At 37.6% G+C, this 19,264-nt stretch overlaps 1 protein-coding gene across 5 annotated transcripts; it reads right to left on the reverse strand.

The window, feature by feature from the left end:
• Nucleotides 1-1,234: 1,234 nt before the first annotated feature.
• On the reverse strand, nt 1,235-18,829 carry LOC131302706 (probable polyamine oxidase 4). Of its 5 annotated transcripts, none has more exons than XM_058329486.1 (10): nt 18,336-18,829; nt 6,469-6,584; nt 5,822-5,910; nt 5,029-5,142; nt 4,424-4,511; nt 4,250-4,335; nt 4,054-4,156; nt 3,458-3,555; nt 2,344-2,773; nt 1,235-1,763 (listed from the first exon to the last, which is right to left on the reverse strand). In XM_058329486.1, exons 1-10 carry the CDS (start codon nt 18,370-18,372, stop codon nt 1,449-1,451), a joined length of 1,476 nt encoding a protein of 491 aa, XP_058185469.1. In that variant the 5' UTR covers nt 18,373-18,829; the 3' UTR covers nt 1,235-1,448. The 5 variants fall into 5 exon arrangements, with proteins under 5 accessions (XP_058185469.1, XP_058185468.1, XP_058185472.1 ...); XM_058329485.1 differs by lacking the exon at nt 18,336-18,829 and adding an exon at nt 8,712-9,195; XM_058329489.1 differs by lacking the exon at nt 5,822-5,910 and having other exon boundaries at nt 18,336-18,464.
• Between the last annotated feature and the right edge of the window lie 435 nt (nt 18,830-19,264).

The following is a 19,264-nucleotide window of genomic DNA, read 5'->3' on the forward strand; positions in this document are numbered from 1 at the left end:
CAGTGCCGGCGGCACGGGCCACGTGGTGCAGAGCACGATCTCGGCCATTCAAACGTGTTTTAGACGGTCCAAATTTGCTTGGATAATTTTTTAGTGTAAAATTACCAAAATACCTTCTCAAGCCCAAACAAATTTGGGCTGTCTAAAACACGTTTGAACGGCCGAGATGCATGCTCGGCACCACGTGGCCCGTGCCCACTCCGCTTTGAAAAATTTCTCGTCTAAGAGAGAGAGAGAGAGTGTGAGTGAGTGAGTTTTTGTTTTTCTATTAGTACTTGCACAACAACTAGTAATTAGTATTATTGTAAGAAAAAAAATTGGATGTATAAATACATTTTCAAATGGTTTCCATCTTTAAATAGAATGATCTAAATTGTGTTTCCATTTTCAAATGGTTTCCATCGTTGCTGAATGATCTAAATTGTGTTTTATTAACTAAAATAAGTACTTTTTTTTTAACAGTCCGGATCTCCTAAGGGATTCCGTACGGGCTTACCGTGCAGGACTCCCCTTTCCCGATCGAATTACGACGATCCGATCCGCTCAAAGTGATCAGAACGTGATTTTTAGGGTACCCGTGAGAAATCAGCAAAAAAAATGATCGGGAAAGGCTTCATCCGAACAGTTTTTTATTGAACGGTTCAGTAAAAAACTGTTCGGATCAAGTCCTTCCCGATCATTTTTTTTGCCGATTTCTTGCGGGTACCCTTAAAATCACGTTCTGCACATTTTGAGCGGCTCAGATCGTCGCAATTCAATCGGGAAAAGGGAGTCCCGCACGGTAAGCCCGTGCGGGATCCCTCATTGGATCCCGAGTGTTTTTTTTAATAAGTGTTTATATTTTGAATTAAAGATAATATATTGTGAGAAAGTGACCTGTATCATAAAACAAAAAAATAAGTACTTAAAAAATAAGAACCTTAACATAACAAGGTTGTGTCGGTTAATGTACGGGAATTCATAATCCTTTTTACTTTTTTAATGTCCCAAAAACTGTTTTTTTTTTTTTGCAAAAGTGAAGGAAGAACGAGATAGTTTAGGAAATTGTGGAGTTAAGTTTTACTATTAGATATTTTAGTGTTGTGCCCATTCGATAAACGAGACCGAAAAAACACCAATATGATTATTTTGGCCTGCAATGCATCGAACAGGAACAACGCTAATGACAAAGAAAAGAAAGGGCCAGGAGAAAATTGAAATCGTTTTTCTCTCCTGCCGAACACCGCCGTCCAAATTAGTCTGAAAAGGGTTCTTTATTGTCTTCAACAGGCCAACGTACCTGTTAATGGGGTCTTCAAATGGATCTGTTAAACAGCAAAATCCAAAAAGAATGGTTTTCCAAACAAATTTGATCAAACTCTTTTTAAGCTAAAAAAAATACTCCACAAGACATCCATTGATTTGGAACAAACACTAATCTTTTGCTTAAACGAGAATGAGAAGACATTTCACATCCTTGAGATTTGGAGGGGAACTGTGGCTTCAAGATCCTCATCCCTCCCAGAAAAGAGCCGGATCATCTTGAAGTTGCCGAGTCTCTCCAAGAGATACCTTCGGCAATTTTCGGCCGCCATAATTCCAGACGAGTAGGCCCCATGGACAGAACCCTGGTTCTCCATGCTAACTGCTTCACCAGCGAAGAAAAGATTACCCAATGGCAAACGAAGCTTATCGTACAAATCTTCAGGCTTCCCAACCGCATCGTACGAATAACACCCAAGCGAGTTGGGATCCGTTCCCCAACGCGATACAAGATGTTGAACCTGCATGTGGGAGCCAAGCAAGTAGTAGTTAGGAACTACTTCACATTTAGTTGCAGGTGGCAAATCTGCTCCCGGACTTATTAAAGGGAGAGCTTCTGTACCTCCCTCTCCAAGAGATAGGATTCTGTATCTGAATCTTAACGAAAGTTCCTTAGAGCATTTACACATGGAGTGCTAGTTAGTGATATATTCAAATTGCAAAATATGCCTGCTTCTAGGTGATGTCTACATAAACATGTCCGACACAGATCTCAAAACGTTATCCAAGTGTGTGACATGGGTACTTTATAGTTTATACATCTGGAGGAATCACAGCTCCCAATCTTTGCATCTCGTATGTATGTGCCCTCCCTCACCCAGCCCCACCCACTACCATTCGCACTTCATGCAACTTTGCATCAACACAACTTTTTTTTTTTTATAAGTAACTTTGCATCAACACAACCAATCTTGGGCAGAAGAACTAAGGATAATGTCCATGAATTCATGCAATTTACATATCCAAAGCAGCCAAAATTCGCATAAACATCGTTGAGTAGAGGGACTGCAAGTACCAGAATAGAAAAATCAAAGAACTTACTGGCTCAGTAGCTTGGGGGAACATTTTCCTGAGCTGCAGCATCACGAAATTAACAGCAGCCTCATCAGATAGCTTCTCAAGGTCATAAGCAAATCTTCCAGCAGCCATATAGACTAGAACAGGATGGCCTGTTGCCTTGTGGAGATTGAGAAAATAGCCACAGGCATAAGAAGTGGGTGCGGCAATACCTAAATATTCCACAGTTGGCCAAAATACGTCATTGAAGCGCAAGGCGACCTTGTTCTCATTGCCCATACCAAGATCTGAAATTGCAGAAAGCTTCCACGCAGGCAGTTTAGGCTCGAAATCAATTAATTTAGCTTTAAGGATCCCAAGGGGTAAAGTTGAAATGACAGCATCTGCAATGAAGTGCCTTCCATCCTCGACCGTGACCATAGCTTTACTACGGCCATAGGATATTTTCGTGATTCTGAAAACATATTAATACAATATAATTTTAGTTCTTATGTAACCTGACAAAATACATGAAAATTATTTTTTCATCCACATAATTCCGGAATAATTATCTTTATTCAAATTTTACACGCGTAGAATATTTTTTCACTAACCTAACAAAATCTGTGAAGTTTTAAATTTTGGCACCCCCATAAAGTTGTAGTAATTAGGTTTGTTCATTTGCTTTTACTTCTGTAAAATTGGTGCATTTGTCTTGCATAATCTAGAAAATACTCCAGCTATGTTTTAAAAAACACAATGCAGCTCTCATTAAGGTCTTTGGCATATTTATGAATAACCTTTTCCAAATTAGAGCAGCTACAGGTAGGAATTGTTTAACCCATCTGAGTGGGTTAGGAGAGAGAGGGTAAGGCATTTTGAAGAAAGTTGCACACAAATACGTATAACTTTGCATGTGCGTAAGATAACCCTGCCTATTGTTTTCATTTTTGCAGTAACTGACCACTGAAGACGTCAACCGTGACTGCCAATCGAAATTATTTGTACTGTATTATCTTGAAGTCTTGTTACCTATCTGATAATTTTTCCTATCATGAGGACACACATAGTTTGATCGTTTGCAAAATCGGGTATGTTAAAGCACTTGTAAAAATGAAACCAGAAAACCATCTACCATTCATAAATTATGCAAACCTACCGGTGATTTAAGCGAATGTCAATGTCCTTCGCGAGGGCCTTAATTACAGGGTGATAACCTTGCACCATTAGTCCATGACCACCAGAAAGAACGTGTTCCTGCAAATCCAGTAGTAATCCTCTACTGAGTACGCAATCTATGCAGTGTACCAGTGACTTATTGTAATAATACAGAGATTTAACTTCCATCTAATTCATGCAAAAGCATCTACTTATATGCATGCTTCGAAAAAACTGCTTTCTAAATCCTTCCCTTCAAGTACTACACATACTATTGCACTAAAACTATCTATCTACTGTAGAAAAGAAAGCCCAGATGGATGATTGAAAGTTTGAATATGCATAATAAGACATTTTATATCTACTAGAATGTGGTGAATTCGGTGGGAAAATACATCTTTAATAAAATTCAGGAGCAATAAGGGCTTAAGATTAGCAGCACATTAAATAGCAAATCAAATGTATTGTCATAGCATGACGCACAAGGGACTGCGTAAGCTATCCATATAACTTGAACTACCATTAACTGAGTTCCTTTTAAACAAAAGCAGAAGACAATCAGCCTATAAACTATATTGATCCAACAGTCTAACTTGCCTGATCCCAGGTTTTCAACGAGATCATATCCGCATCTACAGCAAACCATGCTTCCATTCTACATATGTACCATTGTAAAACTTTGTGGGCGAGTCCTTCTTGTCTACAAAAGGAACAAATTGTATTGACGACCAATAAATCCAATAGCACCACAAGTATCAACCGTGCTCATCCTATGCTTTAATATTTCTTATACCTTAATTCCGGATGCCTGTCCAACACAATCGACATTGCTTGAAGAACGGACATGTCATCCGGGTGTTCATCCCTCACTTTCTCCGTCTAAAGATGTCAACAGACCAATAAGTAACTTGTCAAGTGCAATTGACCAGAGTAGAGTAGTACAAATTTTCAACAGTCAAAAGCTTACCTCTTTCAGAATTCTCACGAACACATCCCCGACTTCAATTACCATCTGTTGAGGAACTTGACCCCCATCCATATCAAAAAGTGCATAGCTGAAACAACCAAATAGATCCTTAATATTGTAGTTCTATCTAAAGACACAAGGAAGTGCAATAACATTAGGGAACGTGGGAAACAGTAGAGATCCGTAGAGCTGACACACGGTGTTGTATCGCTCAGCTACTTCACAGACAGATGATAGCTTCGATTCCAGCAGATACGACGTTCAGGCCAATCCTTTTTTCAGGTAATATCCACATTAAGAAAGTTATGCAGAATTAATTAACCTAGCTTTGAAGCTTTTTAGCACCAGCACAGAAAATACAGAACAGCAATGACCAAATAGAAAATATAAGGCTAGCATTTCGAACAAGCAATCAATTGATGAAGGTCAGGGGCCTGAACTGCAAAACAATGCAAAGGGAGGGAACTACGAAGAAATTTTTAACTGCATGGTTGAACTATAACTACGACCTTTTAGCTTATAGAAATAAGGCGTCTCACCTGATGCTTGATCTAATTAATGTGAAATACACTTTAGAAGGGAACAGATAACAGTCTGCAAATTACCTTTGCAAGTCATGATCATACAAAACAGAGTTGTCACCACTAGTACGATATAATGTAAGCCCCAACGAACGTATCAGAGGAGCCAAAGGATTTTCGTTGCAAACACCATGTAACCTGAATAAGGCACGATGGAAAGGTAATAAGCAAAACCGTGAAGGCATGAAAAGGCAATTGTTACTTGCATCATGACAATCATAAAGGCATCCCTCCATGCACAGATACAAAAGTGTAAGACGTGCAGTTAGCCGTAATGCTAATGTTAACTGGCAAAATCATGTCAACTTGCCAATCAAAAAAAAATTCATGTCAACTCGTATAGAAAGACTAATTCGGCAACAGAATTTGCAAACATGGGAAACTATGCAGAAATTTTTCACAAAAACGAGAAAAAAAGAATCTTCAAAGCATTAGTAGTAGAAAATCCAACAAACTCCAAGCTTGAAAGGTTAATTAGTTCAACAAGAGTGCCCATAAAATTACAGGAACCATAAAGAACTTGGAACTGCTTTTATAATTTATTATTTATGAAAATCTTATGAAAAAAATCACTGAAATGAAGTTGTTGAAACAAATTTTTTACTTCAAACCACAAAACTTGGTTTACAACTTAGATCTTTGAAAGTGCAGTTGGTCTAACAAACTTTTTACTTCAAATTCTAAATCAACAAATCATGCTTTGGACGAAAAAAAAAAAAACCAAACAAAACAGGACATCCAATGACATCAAAACAATCCATGCATAGAAGTCTTGCTCATCTGTATAAGAAAAGAGAAATATTAAGTATAAGCTTGCCATGAGGCTCCCATATCTACTGGACAACCAAATGAGTAGTCAGTGTGGATACGGCCACCAATTCTATCCCGCGACTCCAACAGCAGTACCTGAAGAGAATCATAGCAGTAAGTCCATGACATTAGCAGATCAATTTTTTTGCCCCCTCTGTACCAAAAGAAATAATTCCACAAAGAAAACGAGCATCTACCTAATAAAACACAAGAGTGTGGGGACCACACAAACACAAGTTGAAAGAAGGGCTGAGATTCATTTGATCCAAGGGCTAATGTGTGCTCTCTAATTCTCTTAAGAAAACATCCACACTCTTACAAATATATTACAAAAATGCCATCAAAGGGTGGGTAGTGCCGTAGGCACAGGCAAGCACTAGTAGTTTTATAGGGTGGGAATTATTTTACATTGTTCTATTCCACATTCAGTGTTGACTTCTTAGAAGATTAGAAATTAGAAACTTCCAAGCAACATTTTTAACAGAGGTTTAGCAGGGAATTCATAGACAGATAGACTTTTGAATATTGGCCATGGATATAGCAACTTGGGGCATACACATGGCAAATGGGGGCTAGTACTTTGATACACATGTAGTAAGTAGTAAGCTCATTATTAGGAATTAGAATAGACTTCAAGGTTGAAAAAATAACCACCTTAATAGAAGCATTGTGGAGGATATGTGCAGCAGAAATACCAGAAATACCAGCTCCAATCACAATGACTGAAGGAGGTGAACCATGTTGCCTCTCCATGTGTGAGGCAAATGTGCCTAGTTAACAAACAGAAATATATCAGCAAGGTAAATGGAAGTCCATATGGGAACAAATTGGACACAATAACCAATAAAAAAAACCCACTACTCCTGCTAGAGAGACACCGGGACATGTCAACTGAGAACGTCACTAGCGAAAAAGTAAAAGATTGCAAGTCATGACCACTTGAACTATTGCAACCAATGAGAATTATTCGATTGGTTTCAGAGTAATATGCACTTAGCTAAACCCAACTCATTGCCTTAGCCCCATCCAAGATAAATCTGATCTTTGTAACTGAATTCAATTAACTGCAACTTAGGATCCTAAGAGCCTAGAAAGTTGTTTTAAGGTCCATCCAGATATCACCAAATATCTTTAACATGATCATTACGAATTGCTAGTCCTTAAATGGTCGAACCACTTAATTGTTTCAAAATAGCAAGCTCAAAATACATGAAAGATGTTAGACTCATGAGTCATGACTTGTTAGCATAACTAAAAGCTCCCATTACCACACGCCATTTCTCAGCGCAAATGCATCAAGCCCTTGGTTGAAAGTTGAAACCAACAATTAAGCTTCCAATACCATGATACATGAACTAACTAAACTTTTACTATAAGTAAACTTTTACTATAAGTTTGTAGGAATGGCAGAAGTTTTAACCACTTTTTTTTTCTGTACAGTTTAGCAACAAATTTCTCGACATAAGCATGTTTTGCGTACTGGTTACACCAACATGTATCTCCTTTGTTTTCTTTTTTCTGTTCTCATTTTGAGGAAACACAACAAAGCTGTTAGGCACAATGTTCTAAAAATCGCAAGGTGCTAGTCAAAAGGAAGAGAGGCACCTAGTGCCAAGGTGCTGACTAGTCAGCCGCCTAATCTAGGCATTGGACCACTGCCTAGCGCCGAGGTGAGGACTAGTCAACCTAGGAGGCCGTTTTTTAGAACATTGGTTAGGCACTTAGGCAATAAATTTCCAATCTAGTTTTGGGGAGATTTCTTTCTCTCTTTTTTTTCTATCTCCCCCGAAAAGTAATACTATATCAAAACTGTGTTTGTTGTTGTTTCCAAAACCATCACTCTCAAAATTGTCATGTAAAACTGCTTTTCAAAATGGGACCCGAACCAATTCGTTTGCTATCTAATTTATCCCACCGTCAAAGCTAATCAACAGTTACCATAATGCAACTTCATCACAGTGTGAACTAATTTTTTAAGGGGATAAATTTGTTTGTCCACTTAACACTTTTTCATGCTTCAAAATATCTGATACATTTGATTTTTTAACGAATCAAATTCCCTTTTTTGCCCTCACAATCTTTTACCATAAAGTAACTTTTCAAAAAAGTAAAAGGGTAAATTCGTAAAGGTTAGAAAGTTGAATAAGCCAGCGGTTATCTCCTGATTCTCCCAAGGGAGACCAGGGTTCAAGCCTCGTTAGAGGTGTTTGGGGTTCGGACAACTTCTCGACTATTGTGGACTAACTAACTAACTCCCGCTAACCATGTATACAATATTGACACACACACCAAAAAAAAATTAGGTGCAATCATTGTTCCCTAGAAAGATTGTGCCTTGTTTGGATAATGATTTGAAAAAAATTTCCCAAACTCAAAAAATACTTATTACTCCTACTTTCAATCATTACTCACACCTATCTCCAATCATTATTCTCATTTCTCTCTTTATCTATTTCCAATCATTACCCCTACTTCCAATCATTACTCTTATTTCTCCCACCACTCATAACCTACAAAAATTTTCAAAATTTTCTCAAAAACTTATCCAAACACGGCATGAGAATTCTCCAAATTAGATAAACTTGTTTGCCCATGTTCCAAAATATTCGTCTAATTGGCTTTTGATTAATCAAATTCCCTTTTGCTATTGTATTTATATAATAAAGTAATTTTCCGAAAAAGTTAAAGGGGTAAAGTTAGAGTAGTTGAATAGGTGCCATCATTGTTCCCTAATAAAATTGAATTCTCAAAATTTGACCTATTATTATTATTTTATATTAGTGTAATACAACAGACATTACCTAAACTAATACTCCAATCATACCACTCATAAAGCAATAATTAAACATGAAAATCCCAAATTCAACCTTAATAAATGCATCGAAATTGAATCTAACCGTCAAGAAACTTATCCGCGGTTGAATCCTTGAACTCCATTAGAGAACAAACCGAATGCAGCTTCAACGAATCAGCGAGAATTTTTGAATTAGAATTCGAATTCGAAACGAAATCACAGACCGACGATTTATTTATTTTTTAATTTACGGACGTATAGGAATCAAGAAATTGGAAATCAGTTGGAACGAGTGATAGAGAATGAAGATCAAGAGGCCGGCAACGAAGCGGCTGAGATTGGAGGAGCAGCGCAGCTTATCAAACCAGCTCATAATACGATTGTTGTTGCGAAATTGTTACGGGTGGATCCAATGACGAGGAGAACAACTGTCGGTTGCATAGATCGATCGATCGATGCTCCTCTCTCTCTCTCTCTCTCTCTCTCTCTCTCTCTGGTTTTCTTTTGTTTCTCCGTTTCTCTCTCTAAAAGATGAGAAGTCCAGAGATGTATACGCGCACCCGCCACTCCTAACCCAACTGTATGATATTTCTTTATAACATCACGTTTCATTAATATATAATGAGAGAAATACAACGCAGCATTGTGCGAGAAGTTTTTTTATTTTTTGGCAAATTGGATACCACGTCACGGTACCCAATGTCTCTTCAAGCCGTTCAAAACGTAAATTGGACAGTGCAGAATCGAGCACTCTCTCTCCTACTCACCCGATCACTCTCTCTCTGTCTCCTCTTTTCCGGCCTCTAAATTCTGACCGTTTAAAGCACATTTAAATGGCTCATGTACGTTCTTGGATAACACGTGGACTATACTTTATTTGCATCCAAAACTTCCTCGCAATGTGCAAAGACAGGTCAGCACTCCTCAGGGTTAATTGTCTTATCTCTGTCACAATTAATAGTTTTCTTATATTAAAAAATTACAGTCAAACTTACGCACATTTTTGATTAATTTCGGAGTTATAAAGGTTTTATTTTTTTTTTGTCATTCGTTAAACCTAATCTATTCTATCCTAGGGGATTTAGGGAGGGGAATGAATGCTTACGGATTCGAACCCAGATGGAAGTATAAAGAAGACACCAACTACATTTTACTCCACTTGCCGAAGTTATAAAGTTAACGAAGGTGGAATACGACAATAGGCAAATCTCCAAAGGGTCCAACGTTTGGAAGGTTTACCTTCTTTAAAATTCAATCTTGCGACCTCTGTCATAGTATTTTTTTTTATAACAAGATATTCAGATCAGTTTATATACATCTCAATTAATTATAGGGGGCCAAGGTTTGGAACGTTTAGCCTTTCTAAAATTTAATTTTTCCGACCTCTTAATCCACATTGTAATAAGCAAATTGGTATGGATAAGCAAACTTAACAACAATGCTAAAAAAACACCTCACATTGTAATAAGCAAAGTTATAAGTCTTTTAGCAAATAATCAAATTCCACTCATTCCATAACCAAACTTAACAACTTTTACCAATAACCAAAACTCAATAACCAAACCCAATAACCAAATTCAAAACTAAAAAATTAAAAAACACCTCACATTAGAATCGTCTCATCGAGACGAATAATTTGGTGTGGTCGGGTGCGTGATTGAAACTCGTTTGCAATTGGACATAGGTGCATTGCGTATTATGGGGAGGGTTTTTATAGGGATACAAAAATAACCAGTGTGGAGGTCAAGTTTGTTAAGTTTGATTATGAACTAAATGGATAATCAAATGCTGACGTGGCACATTTTGGTTATCGATTTTGATTATTCCCATTGCGGATGCTCATTAACCTTAGGTTGCTACCTCATGCCTACTCGACCAAACTCATTTGAATTAACAAAAAAAAACCTGTTTGTTGGTCCTTATAAGAGAAAATTCATAAATGTCATTTCAAAAAATAACTTGGAGATTTGCCCGTAAGAGGAAATTCAGTAATACCAGCTACTGGAAATAAATATTTACTAATTTCTGGACATATGATTCGGAATCCTTTTTTATCTGAGTGGAGTTTTCATAATTAGATTTCGAAAATACATTTCGGTAATTTTTTCTATCGCCGATATCCAAAACTTGTTGTCTAAATTTGTCAAAAAATTTGGAAGACATCCAAAGAAATATTTCTATTTGCGTAAATGTATATTTCGATAAAAAGATAATTTTAAAAATGTTGGCGTGCATTTATTTCGATAAGTTCGTAATATTATTTTGGTAATCTTGAAACTGCAGCGAAACGGAGCAAGTTTATCAAATTGTTTGATTGGATTTGGAGAGTCAAGGAACACGAGTATACTGCATTAGGTGTCCGGATCAGCTCACGAGCACATTTACTAATTCTGGAGACCATAAATTCACCATAGACATTTACGTGGTTGCAATGAACTTCGTTTCATTTCAATGAATCGATGCAAAGACGGAACCAGAATTTCCTAAACGCAGGGGCCGAACTATAGACAACAAGATTTTGAAATTTCAAGATTCGGGAATCTAATAGTTTGTTTGGTTTGGATTTTGAGGGAAGTTTTCTGGGTTACGAGTGAGAGAGGTAAAACGAGAAATGAGACTAATAATTGAAAAGAAAACTTGTGAGAAACTATGCGCAGATAGAGTGGTTGGGTTTTGAGACCCAAAGCGGACATATTCTAAAGCATTTAAATGTCTAAATAACACTTAATACAAAGCACAATATCTATGTGTTCAAGCAAAATACAACTAATATTAATATTGAAATTTGAGGGGATCGAAACTACGCGGGGGCCTTGGCCTCCGTAAGCCGAAGCCTAGATCCGTCTTTGATTATCCATGTTTGCTTATGTGGTTGAATTATGAGGGAGAAATCATAAATCATGTCAAAATCAATTTCATAGTTTGCCAAAGAAAATTCAATGACAGATAAAAAAAAAAAATCATTCTACAATCACAAACACTTATACGAGCACATCCGTATTCACATAGAAATCCGTACACACTACACATTCAGTGTGTGCGACCCACAAAAAAATGGGAGTGTGTTTGTATTTGTTTGTGTAATGAGTTTGTTATTGTAGATTTTTTGCAAAAAACAAAAAAAATAATAATAATAATACTGGAAATTAAAGTTTTCCAATTTTTCATGCAGAACGTCCAAAATCCTTAGGCCGTGTTTGATTCGTCGTCAGATTAGGAGCTAAGAATTCTCGGGCCATCAATTGGAGAAATTTTTCGGTACCGGGTAGTAAATCCCACGTGATGTCCGCTCGGCACATCCAGATCGTCCAATGCATTTTTGGACGGTCTAGATTGAAATCCTCTCTCTCCTCTCACCCACCAATCTCTCTCTCCTTTTTTTTTTCTCTCCAAATCCAAGCCTTCTAAAACCACAATAAGCGGACAATACATAGTACCCCACCGGCACTGAAAATTCTTACATCAATTGGGTACAAACACGACAAGCTCAGACCTGCTTGTAAAAGAACATGTACTCCATTGATTTTATGGGACCTACAACCAAACACGACAAGCTCGGATCGAAGACTATAATATCAAACAATTATTCTACAACTATAAATACTTACACAAATTTACTCACATTTATATTGGAAATTTGGAATTCACATACACAATATCTCCAGTGTGTATGAGCCCCACCAAAAGACGTAAGTGTATGTGTAAAATGTGTGTAACTGTTTGTGATATAATAATTGAATATCAAATCATAATAAATTCGGTAAGCCAATGCCATATAGCCACATACACATATATTTTTATGTAGTGATAATGGAGAAATTTTTTTGGTGTCAGGCTGGTACCACACACGTGGTACTCGTCGATGATTCTGGCCGTTCAAACGTGTTTTGAATGGTCTGGGTTCTAGGGAGGAAAAAAAGAAGAGAAAGTGATCGGGCGAGGAAAGAGCGGGGGAATAAATTTGTGCCGTCAAAACACATTTGAATAGCTGGGATTGCCGACGGGTACCGCTACGTGATACCCGCTCGTGATAATCAATTCGATACGTGTCCAATTTGTGCTTCCATCGTGACTGGAAACTTGTCGGCTGATGATAATCCAAAAAACAATGAGGTTTTTGTCAATGTCTATTGTTTTTGGATGTTTGGCAACTAATATAGTAATATGGAATTGACGGTATGCTAATCAAAAGGAAAACAAAATTAACCTTTACGAAAGATTTTTATAGTGAGAAAAATGGATTCTAGCTAATTACTAACTATTACTATGCGGCAGACCAGTATTTGATGTTGATTGGAGCATGAGATGAACTTTTTATTAACTCTTTGAGGTTTTCACAATAGTCGAGTTGTTTTTATTAAATGATTATGAGATCACTCAATTACAATTAGGCTTTTCATATGTGAAGAAAGCAATGTATGGAGGGCAATTTCGTAATTTCATACAGATAAAGACAAAAAAAATAAAATAAAATGCACTTCCACAAAAAGGGAATGCTAAAATCAAGGGAAAAACTACAATACACACCTCTTATTTGGGTGTGTATCATATTCACCTCCAAAAATGTTATGAATTATAGAGAAAATGTTACAAATCGTATTGTTTAAAAGTTATGAATAGTATAAAGGTTACGAGATGCACCAAAATATTATGAATCATAATGAAAATGTTACGAATCGTACTGCTGAAATGTTATGAATTCTAGAACAAAATTTACGAAATACACTAAAATGTTATAAATAAACTATAAAATAAGTGCATATGATACATCCTTTTAAGGGGTCTGTATTGTAGACCTTCCCTAAAACAATTACATATATACCATGTTAATGTATTGATAAGTCAAAGCGTTAATCCAACGTAGCAAATAATGTAGTGTTTGGATTTTGATTTTTAGACGTGCATTTGCCTGAAAGGATTGAAGTTTAATTTTGGAAGTACCATCTTAAAAATATCCTTACCATCATAGCCTCTTTTGCAGAAAAAAAATGCTCGACGTCTTCCTTTTTTGTGGTCGTTAAAAATTAATTTTGTTAGAATAATTAGATTAGCAGCTCGGATGACTCCGACAGTTATCTGCTACTCAGCATTTTTTGACTGATTGTGAATCTGGAACCCATAGTCTCTCACACCGACTTGTGGACTGTGACAGAAAATAAGCAGACAAAACATAAAAACTTTAGGTTATCCATGAAGTTGATACATTGTCCCACGAGGGCGGCAACTAAATTGCTCTATCAACTTTGGGTATCCAAAGCCCACCATCACCTAGGGCTTTGTTGACTTGGGATTCCCAGAACCGTTTACTCTCTCACAGTACGGTTTCAATAAATTTTATCTACTGATTCCTCTCGAATCTCTATTTAGGAAAAGACTACAATACACATTTTTTATTTGGGTATGTATCATATGCATCCCCCAAAATGTTATGAATTATAGAAAAAATGTTACGAATCGTATTGCTAAAAAAATACGAATTGTATAAAGGTTACGAAATACATCAAAATGTTATGAATTATAATAAAAATGTTACGAATCATACTGCTGAAAAGTTATGAATTCTAAAACAAAAGTTAAGAAACACGCTAAAATGTTATGAATGAACTATAAAATAGGTGCATATGGTACACAATTTTAAAGGGTGTATATTGTAGATTTTCCCCTCTATCTATCTCAAAATTTATGGTCCTAAAAAACCCTCCCTCGAAACCTTAATCAAACAATATCAAAAGAGGTGGATTTGCAGCCTTGCAGCAATTTGGCTGGGAACTGCATGTACCTAGTGTAATTCAACTATTTTCCGGCTCAATATCAAAGTAATTACATTGATTGGAGCACATGTATCTTCAAAAAAATGCGTTTTTTGAGATGCAATTCAAAGCGTTCAAGTCATTTCGTTCAAAATAAAGGGTGTCCAATAATGTATTGATCAGTATTCTATCAATGTGATCGTTTACTTGGTTTCTCCACGAGCTATACATCAATGAGTGTGATCATTAGAGTAGACCCGAAACCTGAAATGAGGTAAAAAAATGGCCAGGTGCAGTCCCAACCGCTATACTGCTGAGAAGTTGTCCCCTTCAATAAATGCTTAAATTGATTTTGGTGCTATTTTTTGTACTCAGGCGCTCCACTTTTAACATGTCACGTTAAAAGTGGAACGTCTGCGTACAAAAGTGGAGGGCGAAAATCAGCCCCTGCTTATTTCAGAGGAATATGCCCATGGCTTTGAGCAAAGGATAAAGCATATTCAGTGGCTATTTGTGTTGGCTCTCTCTTCCCTTTCTCACATGGAAATGGACAGCATTAATGAACCACATGTCCAGACTCTCACATGGAAATGGACAGCATTAATGAACCACATGTCCAGACTCCAGCGTCCAGGCAGGCATTTTCCTTGAAGTTTCTCTCTCTCTCTCTCTCTCTCTCTCTCTCTCTACAGAAGTTCTGAATTTGTAAGGGGTTGAATTGTCTTCAGTTGTCCTTACTTACAGGAGAGTTCAATTGGGCTGTGCACAAAAACGGATAGTACAAAATTTCTAACCCACAACGAAGTGGGGTCCGATTTCCTCTATCCTAAAAATCTCTGTGTTTTTGTGCCAAGGGATTTTTCGGCCGTTGAATTGTATGATTTTCTTTTATGTTTTGAATCTAACAGCCGAAACTCATCGGCACAAAAGCACATGAGTTTTCAGCACAGAAGAATCTGCCTCCAACAAAAGATAGACCATAAAAGAACTTAATCACTCCAACGATGTCTTCAACCTGAAAGGACAAACTTTGCAATTTTAAAGCTCAGCTTTGGAACTCGGAGAAAGAAATGGAAAACAATTGTAAAGAAAATGAGAGGGAAAGTCAAGTTAGGGAGTACTAATTGGGAGAAAAGTTGAATTTATGTTTGAAAATTTCCCTTCACCTTTCTCAAGAACCTATTTGAAAAGAAAATTTCCTTTCTACATTCCCCAAATTCCAAACGGAGCCTGAATATTTTGATCAATTCCTACAGAAACGGCGGGATTGTTTCAAAACATAGGGTGGACGAAAAAGAAAGAATGTGAAAGATCTTTTCAACATCCTTTACAAGATGAACAATGAAACAAATCCCGAGGGGCGATGACGACAACAATGAAACAAATCCCGAGGGGTTGGCAACAGGCCCGGCCCTGACAATTTCGAGGCCTTAGGCGGGATTAGAAAATGGGGCCCCTCATTTTTTGCTATATGTTTTAGCTGTTCGATTCGAGAAACAAAATTGCCCCATGGCTCAGTGGCTTAGCTGTTGGAAGATGTTTCTCCACTCTTAGGACTTGAATTCAAGTCTTAATAGCAGCAGATTTATGGCAGTTTTTTGTACAACTTTCACCAAAACATCAAAAGCGTTGGGATCAAACTCATGACCTTGTGGTTAAAAAGCAAGAAACTTACCACCATGCTACCTTTGCCCATTTGTAAAATATCTCACATACAAAATATATAATATATTCTAAGTTTTCGGGGCCCTATAATTGGGCCAAAACGGGGAGGCCCAAGGCGGCCGCCTAGTGGGCCTCCCCCAGGGCCGGCCCTGGTTGGCAAGTGCTTGACAATGGGGTCATTGTTCGAGTCTCACGGAAGCCAACTATCCCAAACCTTGGGGCCACTGAGGGTTACGTTCGGTCGTTACCTTCATGGTTCCGAAATAAGTCGAGGTGCGTGCAAATTGGCCCAGATATCCGGTTATAAAAACGAAAACACAACAAGAAGAAGAACAACACCACAATGCATTAGAGCCGATCTTACGCAACATACACAATTTGAGAACCAATAGGATTCAGACACAAACTTCAATAACTACCTTGCTAGATGTTCACAACAAATAATTTTACACAGAGGGTATCTACAAGGGGTCATACATAAACTACCATCTTCTAGATTGAGAAACTAGCTCAAAATACCCAAAACAACATCAAACAAGCAAAGGGTTTTGATTAGAAAAGCTACAGTGTGTGCCAGTAGATCCATGTGGAGGAGCAGAGGGTATAGGGGCCCTATTATTACCAACAAAGCTAGGAGTCCTCTTTGCACCAAGTGAAGAGCAAGAACCCCTAGAATTAGAAGCCTTCTTTGTGATGAGCCTTGATGAGGAATTTGCCCTGGGAAGGTGGTGGCTTGAAGAAGAAGAAGAAGAAGATGTGTGGTGGTTCTGAGCTGATAATAATCCTCCATAGCTCTTGCAGGATTTGAGCTTCTTGTTGTAAGGGTTTTCGGGCTTGGCTAGGTCTTCCAAGCTCCTCACATTTGTTAGGGAAGTGAATGACTGGGACTTCCCCTGGAAGTACTTTGAAAGCCCTCTCCTGCAAAAGGAAAACATTAGCTATTGGTACAAGAAAAGTATAGATTTCAACCCAAAATGGAAAACGTTTTAGATGAGATAAAAACAGGCCCCCTTTTTAGTTTAGATAGTCTAAGCTCTGTGTGACAATCACAATGGCATGCTACAAAGAAGCACCGACGCTAGAGCAGGTGGCATGTCTGTGTCCGACACACTTAAAAGGAGGTCGCATGTCCGATACTCTTTCCGTTACGAAAGAAATAAGTATTAGTGTCTTGTGACTAAGGAATAAATATTTGATGGACGTGCGACAAATCAAAGACAGCAAAATTTGACATGTCACTATAATATACAAAGTTGGGGAAATTTGTAATTTCTTCCAATATATGGGACTGACCTAATTTTCCTGTAAAGTGGGCTGTAGTCCTCCGTGCCATTATAGCAATACCAAACTGTGTCCATTTTGAAGAGAAGTTTGGCAGCCAAAATTTGGCAAGAGCTTTCTCTCTAGTCCATTATTGAAGAGAAGTTTGGCAGCCAAAATTTGGCAAGAGCTTTCTCTCTAGTCCATTTGAGCCCACAAACATCTAAAATTTGACTTTTTGTGAACCAATTAAATAATGAAATGAAGCAGAATTGTGAAATTACAACTTTTTTTTTTGATAACTCAAGTGTCTAGACCAACTTATGCATGCAACGACTAATCCGGAGAGAAAGTTACAAAATCTTCCTAATACAACATACTGAAAAAGTAAATTGAAAATAACTGGCATGATTTTCATATAATTATAACCATTTTCACGGTTGATAAACGAATCGAACTATCCGAGTTCCATTTTGTGTCCACTCGGAGGAATAACATCGAGGTGTTTCATCTCGTGAGTTCATTAGGTGAGTGACCAACAGGAAATTCATGGGGACAGGTGGACTTACATCTTAGATGCTTTCGTTAGAAATTCATTTGATTTCATTTATTTATTCTATAAACAGACCAAGCTTAAATTTTTTCCGCCGATACAAAAAAAAAAAGCTCAATTTTTGTTATGAAGCTCGTTAAGCAGTAAGATCTAAAGTGAACTTTTTTTTTTCAAAGAATAAGAGAGTAATTCCAGTTATCACCTCCATTAGACATGATCTGAATAGTCCACAAAACACTCACTTCACAAAGTCTGCCCCGGGCTATTTAAGGTATTTAAGCAACTTAACTCAGTTAGGTCAAAGTCTAAAGTTCTAAACTTTACGGGTGCTATCAATTTTGGAGACAGTCCACGAAACTTCATACGCAATTTTGCCCCGCTCCAAATTGAATACAGATTGGTCTTAGACTTTTAGAGAATAATTGAGGTGCGCGCGTAAGGGGTTCGAATACTTTCAAGTATCAAAAGTTGTGCAAAAAAAAGAGAAAAGAGAACTTACTTGATAGGTAATTGCTGCATGAGAGAAGACATGTCATGCAATGGGGAAGTACTTGCAATCATGCCGGAGGAAATAGAAGCCGAAGATGAAGACGGCGGCAGCGGCGAATTAGGAGAGGAGGCAGAGGAAGTCACCTCATCCTCCATTAAATCAGATTCCAAAGACCCAACACTAGAAACCCCAGAAGAACACTCAGAAGAGATGGAATCAACAACTTCCACCCCACCCATATTCCCATTCTTGTTCTCTTTGTTCTCAATTTTATTCTCTCTGTTCAACGAAGAAAACCCCATTTTCAGCTTAGATCGTCCAAACAGACCCTAGAAAATTCTCGATCTTGAAATTTTCAACCCTACCCACCAAACAAAAATGCAGCAGCTGCACAAATCTCTCTCTGAATTTTATTGGAATGGGTTAGAAAATGAGATGGTGATGGAACACGAAGGAGGAGTGAGAGGATAGGAAGGAAAACAAAGCAGGGGAAGAAGGATAAGGGTGAAGGAGTATATATATGGAGAGGGAGTGATTCGGGATTATCCAGTTATTTCTTTCTTTTTCTTTGTTCCCCAATACCCACCACGCCACCTGTCCACCCCCCTAAATAGTAAGTCAATCCAAAGCCCAAACAATCCTCTTGAACGCGTGAAGATGTGTTAGGTGGAGGAACTCGCTTGTTCGAATTAGCTTATGTACACGTCATTAGTCTTGGGCCATCATCCCACGTCCAAGGACGGAGAATCCAACTAAAGCCGTAGCAAAGTTTTGTATGAATTAATAACGTTTGAGAGATTTTGAGCCCGATACCTTAATATGAAGCAAATTTCTTTATCAAAGGTCTTGACCAGATCAACTTTTCAGGGTTATTAGAGTAATTAGTGTGGGAGAGGTTGATTGAAATTTAAGAGGATAATGATTTTCATATTTTCTTC

The sequence above is a fragment of the Rhododendron vialii genome, chromosome 10a, assembly GCF_030253575.1.
Source record: "Rhododendron vialii isolate Sample 1 chromosome 10a, ASM3025357v1".
Taxonomy (NCBI): Eukaryota; Viridiplantae; Streptophyta; class Magnoliopsida; order Ericales; family Ericaceae; genus Rhododendron; species Rhododendron vialii.

Coding starts and splice junctions, on each gene's coding strand:
- LOC131302706 (XM_058329485.1), bottom strand. CDS start 8,751: ATGGAGTTCAAGGATTCAACCGCGGATAAGTTTCTTGACG. Junction 2,774..3,457: donor GACATTCGCTTAAATCACCG/GTAGGTTTGCAT, acceptor ATATGTTTTCAG/AATCACGAAAATATCCTATG. Junction 1,764..2,343: donor TCCCCCAAGCTACTGAGCCA/GTAAGTTCTTTG, acceptor TCCCACATGCAG/GTTCAACATCTTGTATCGCG.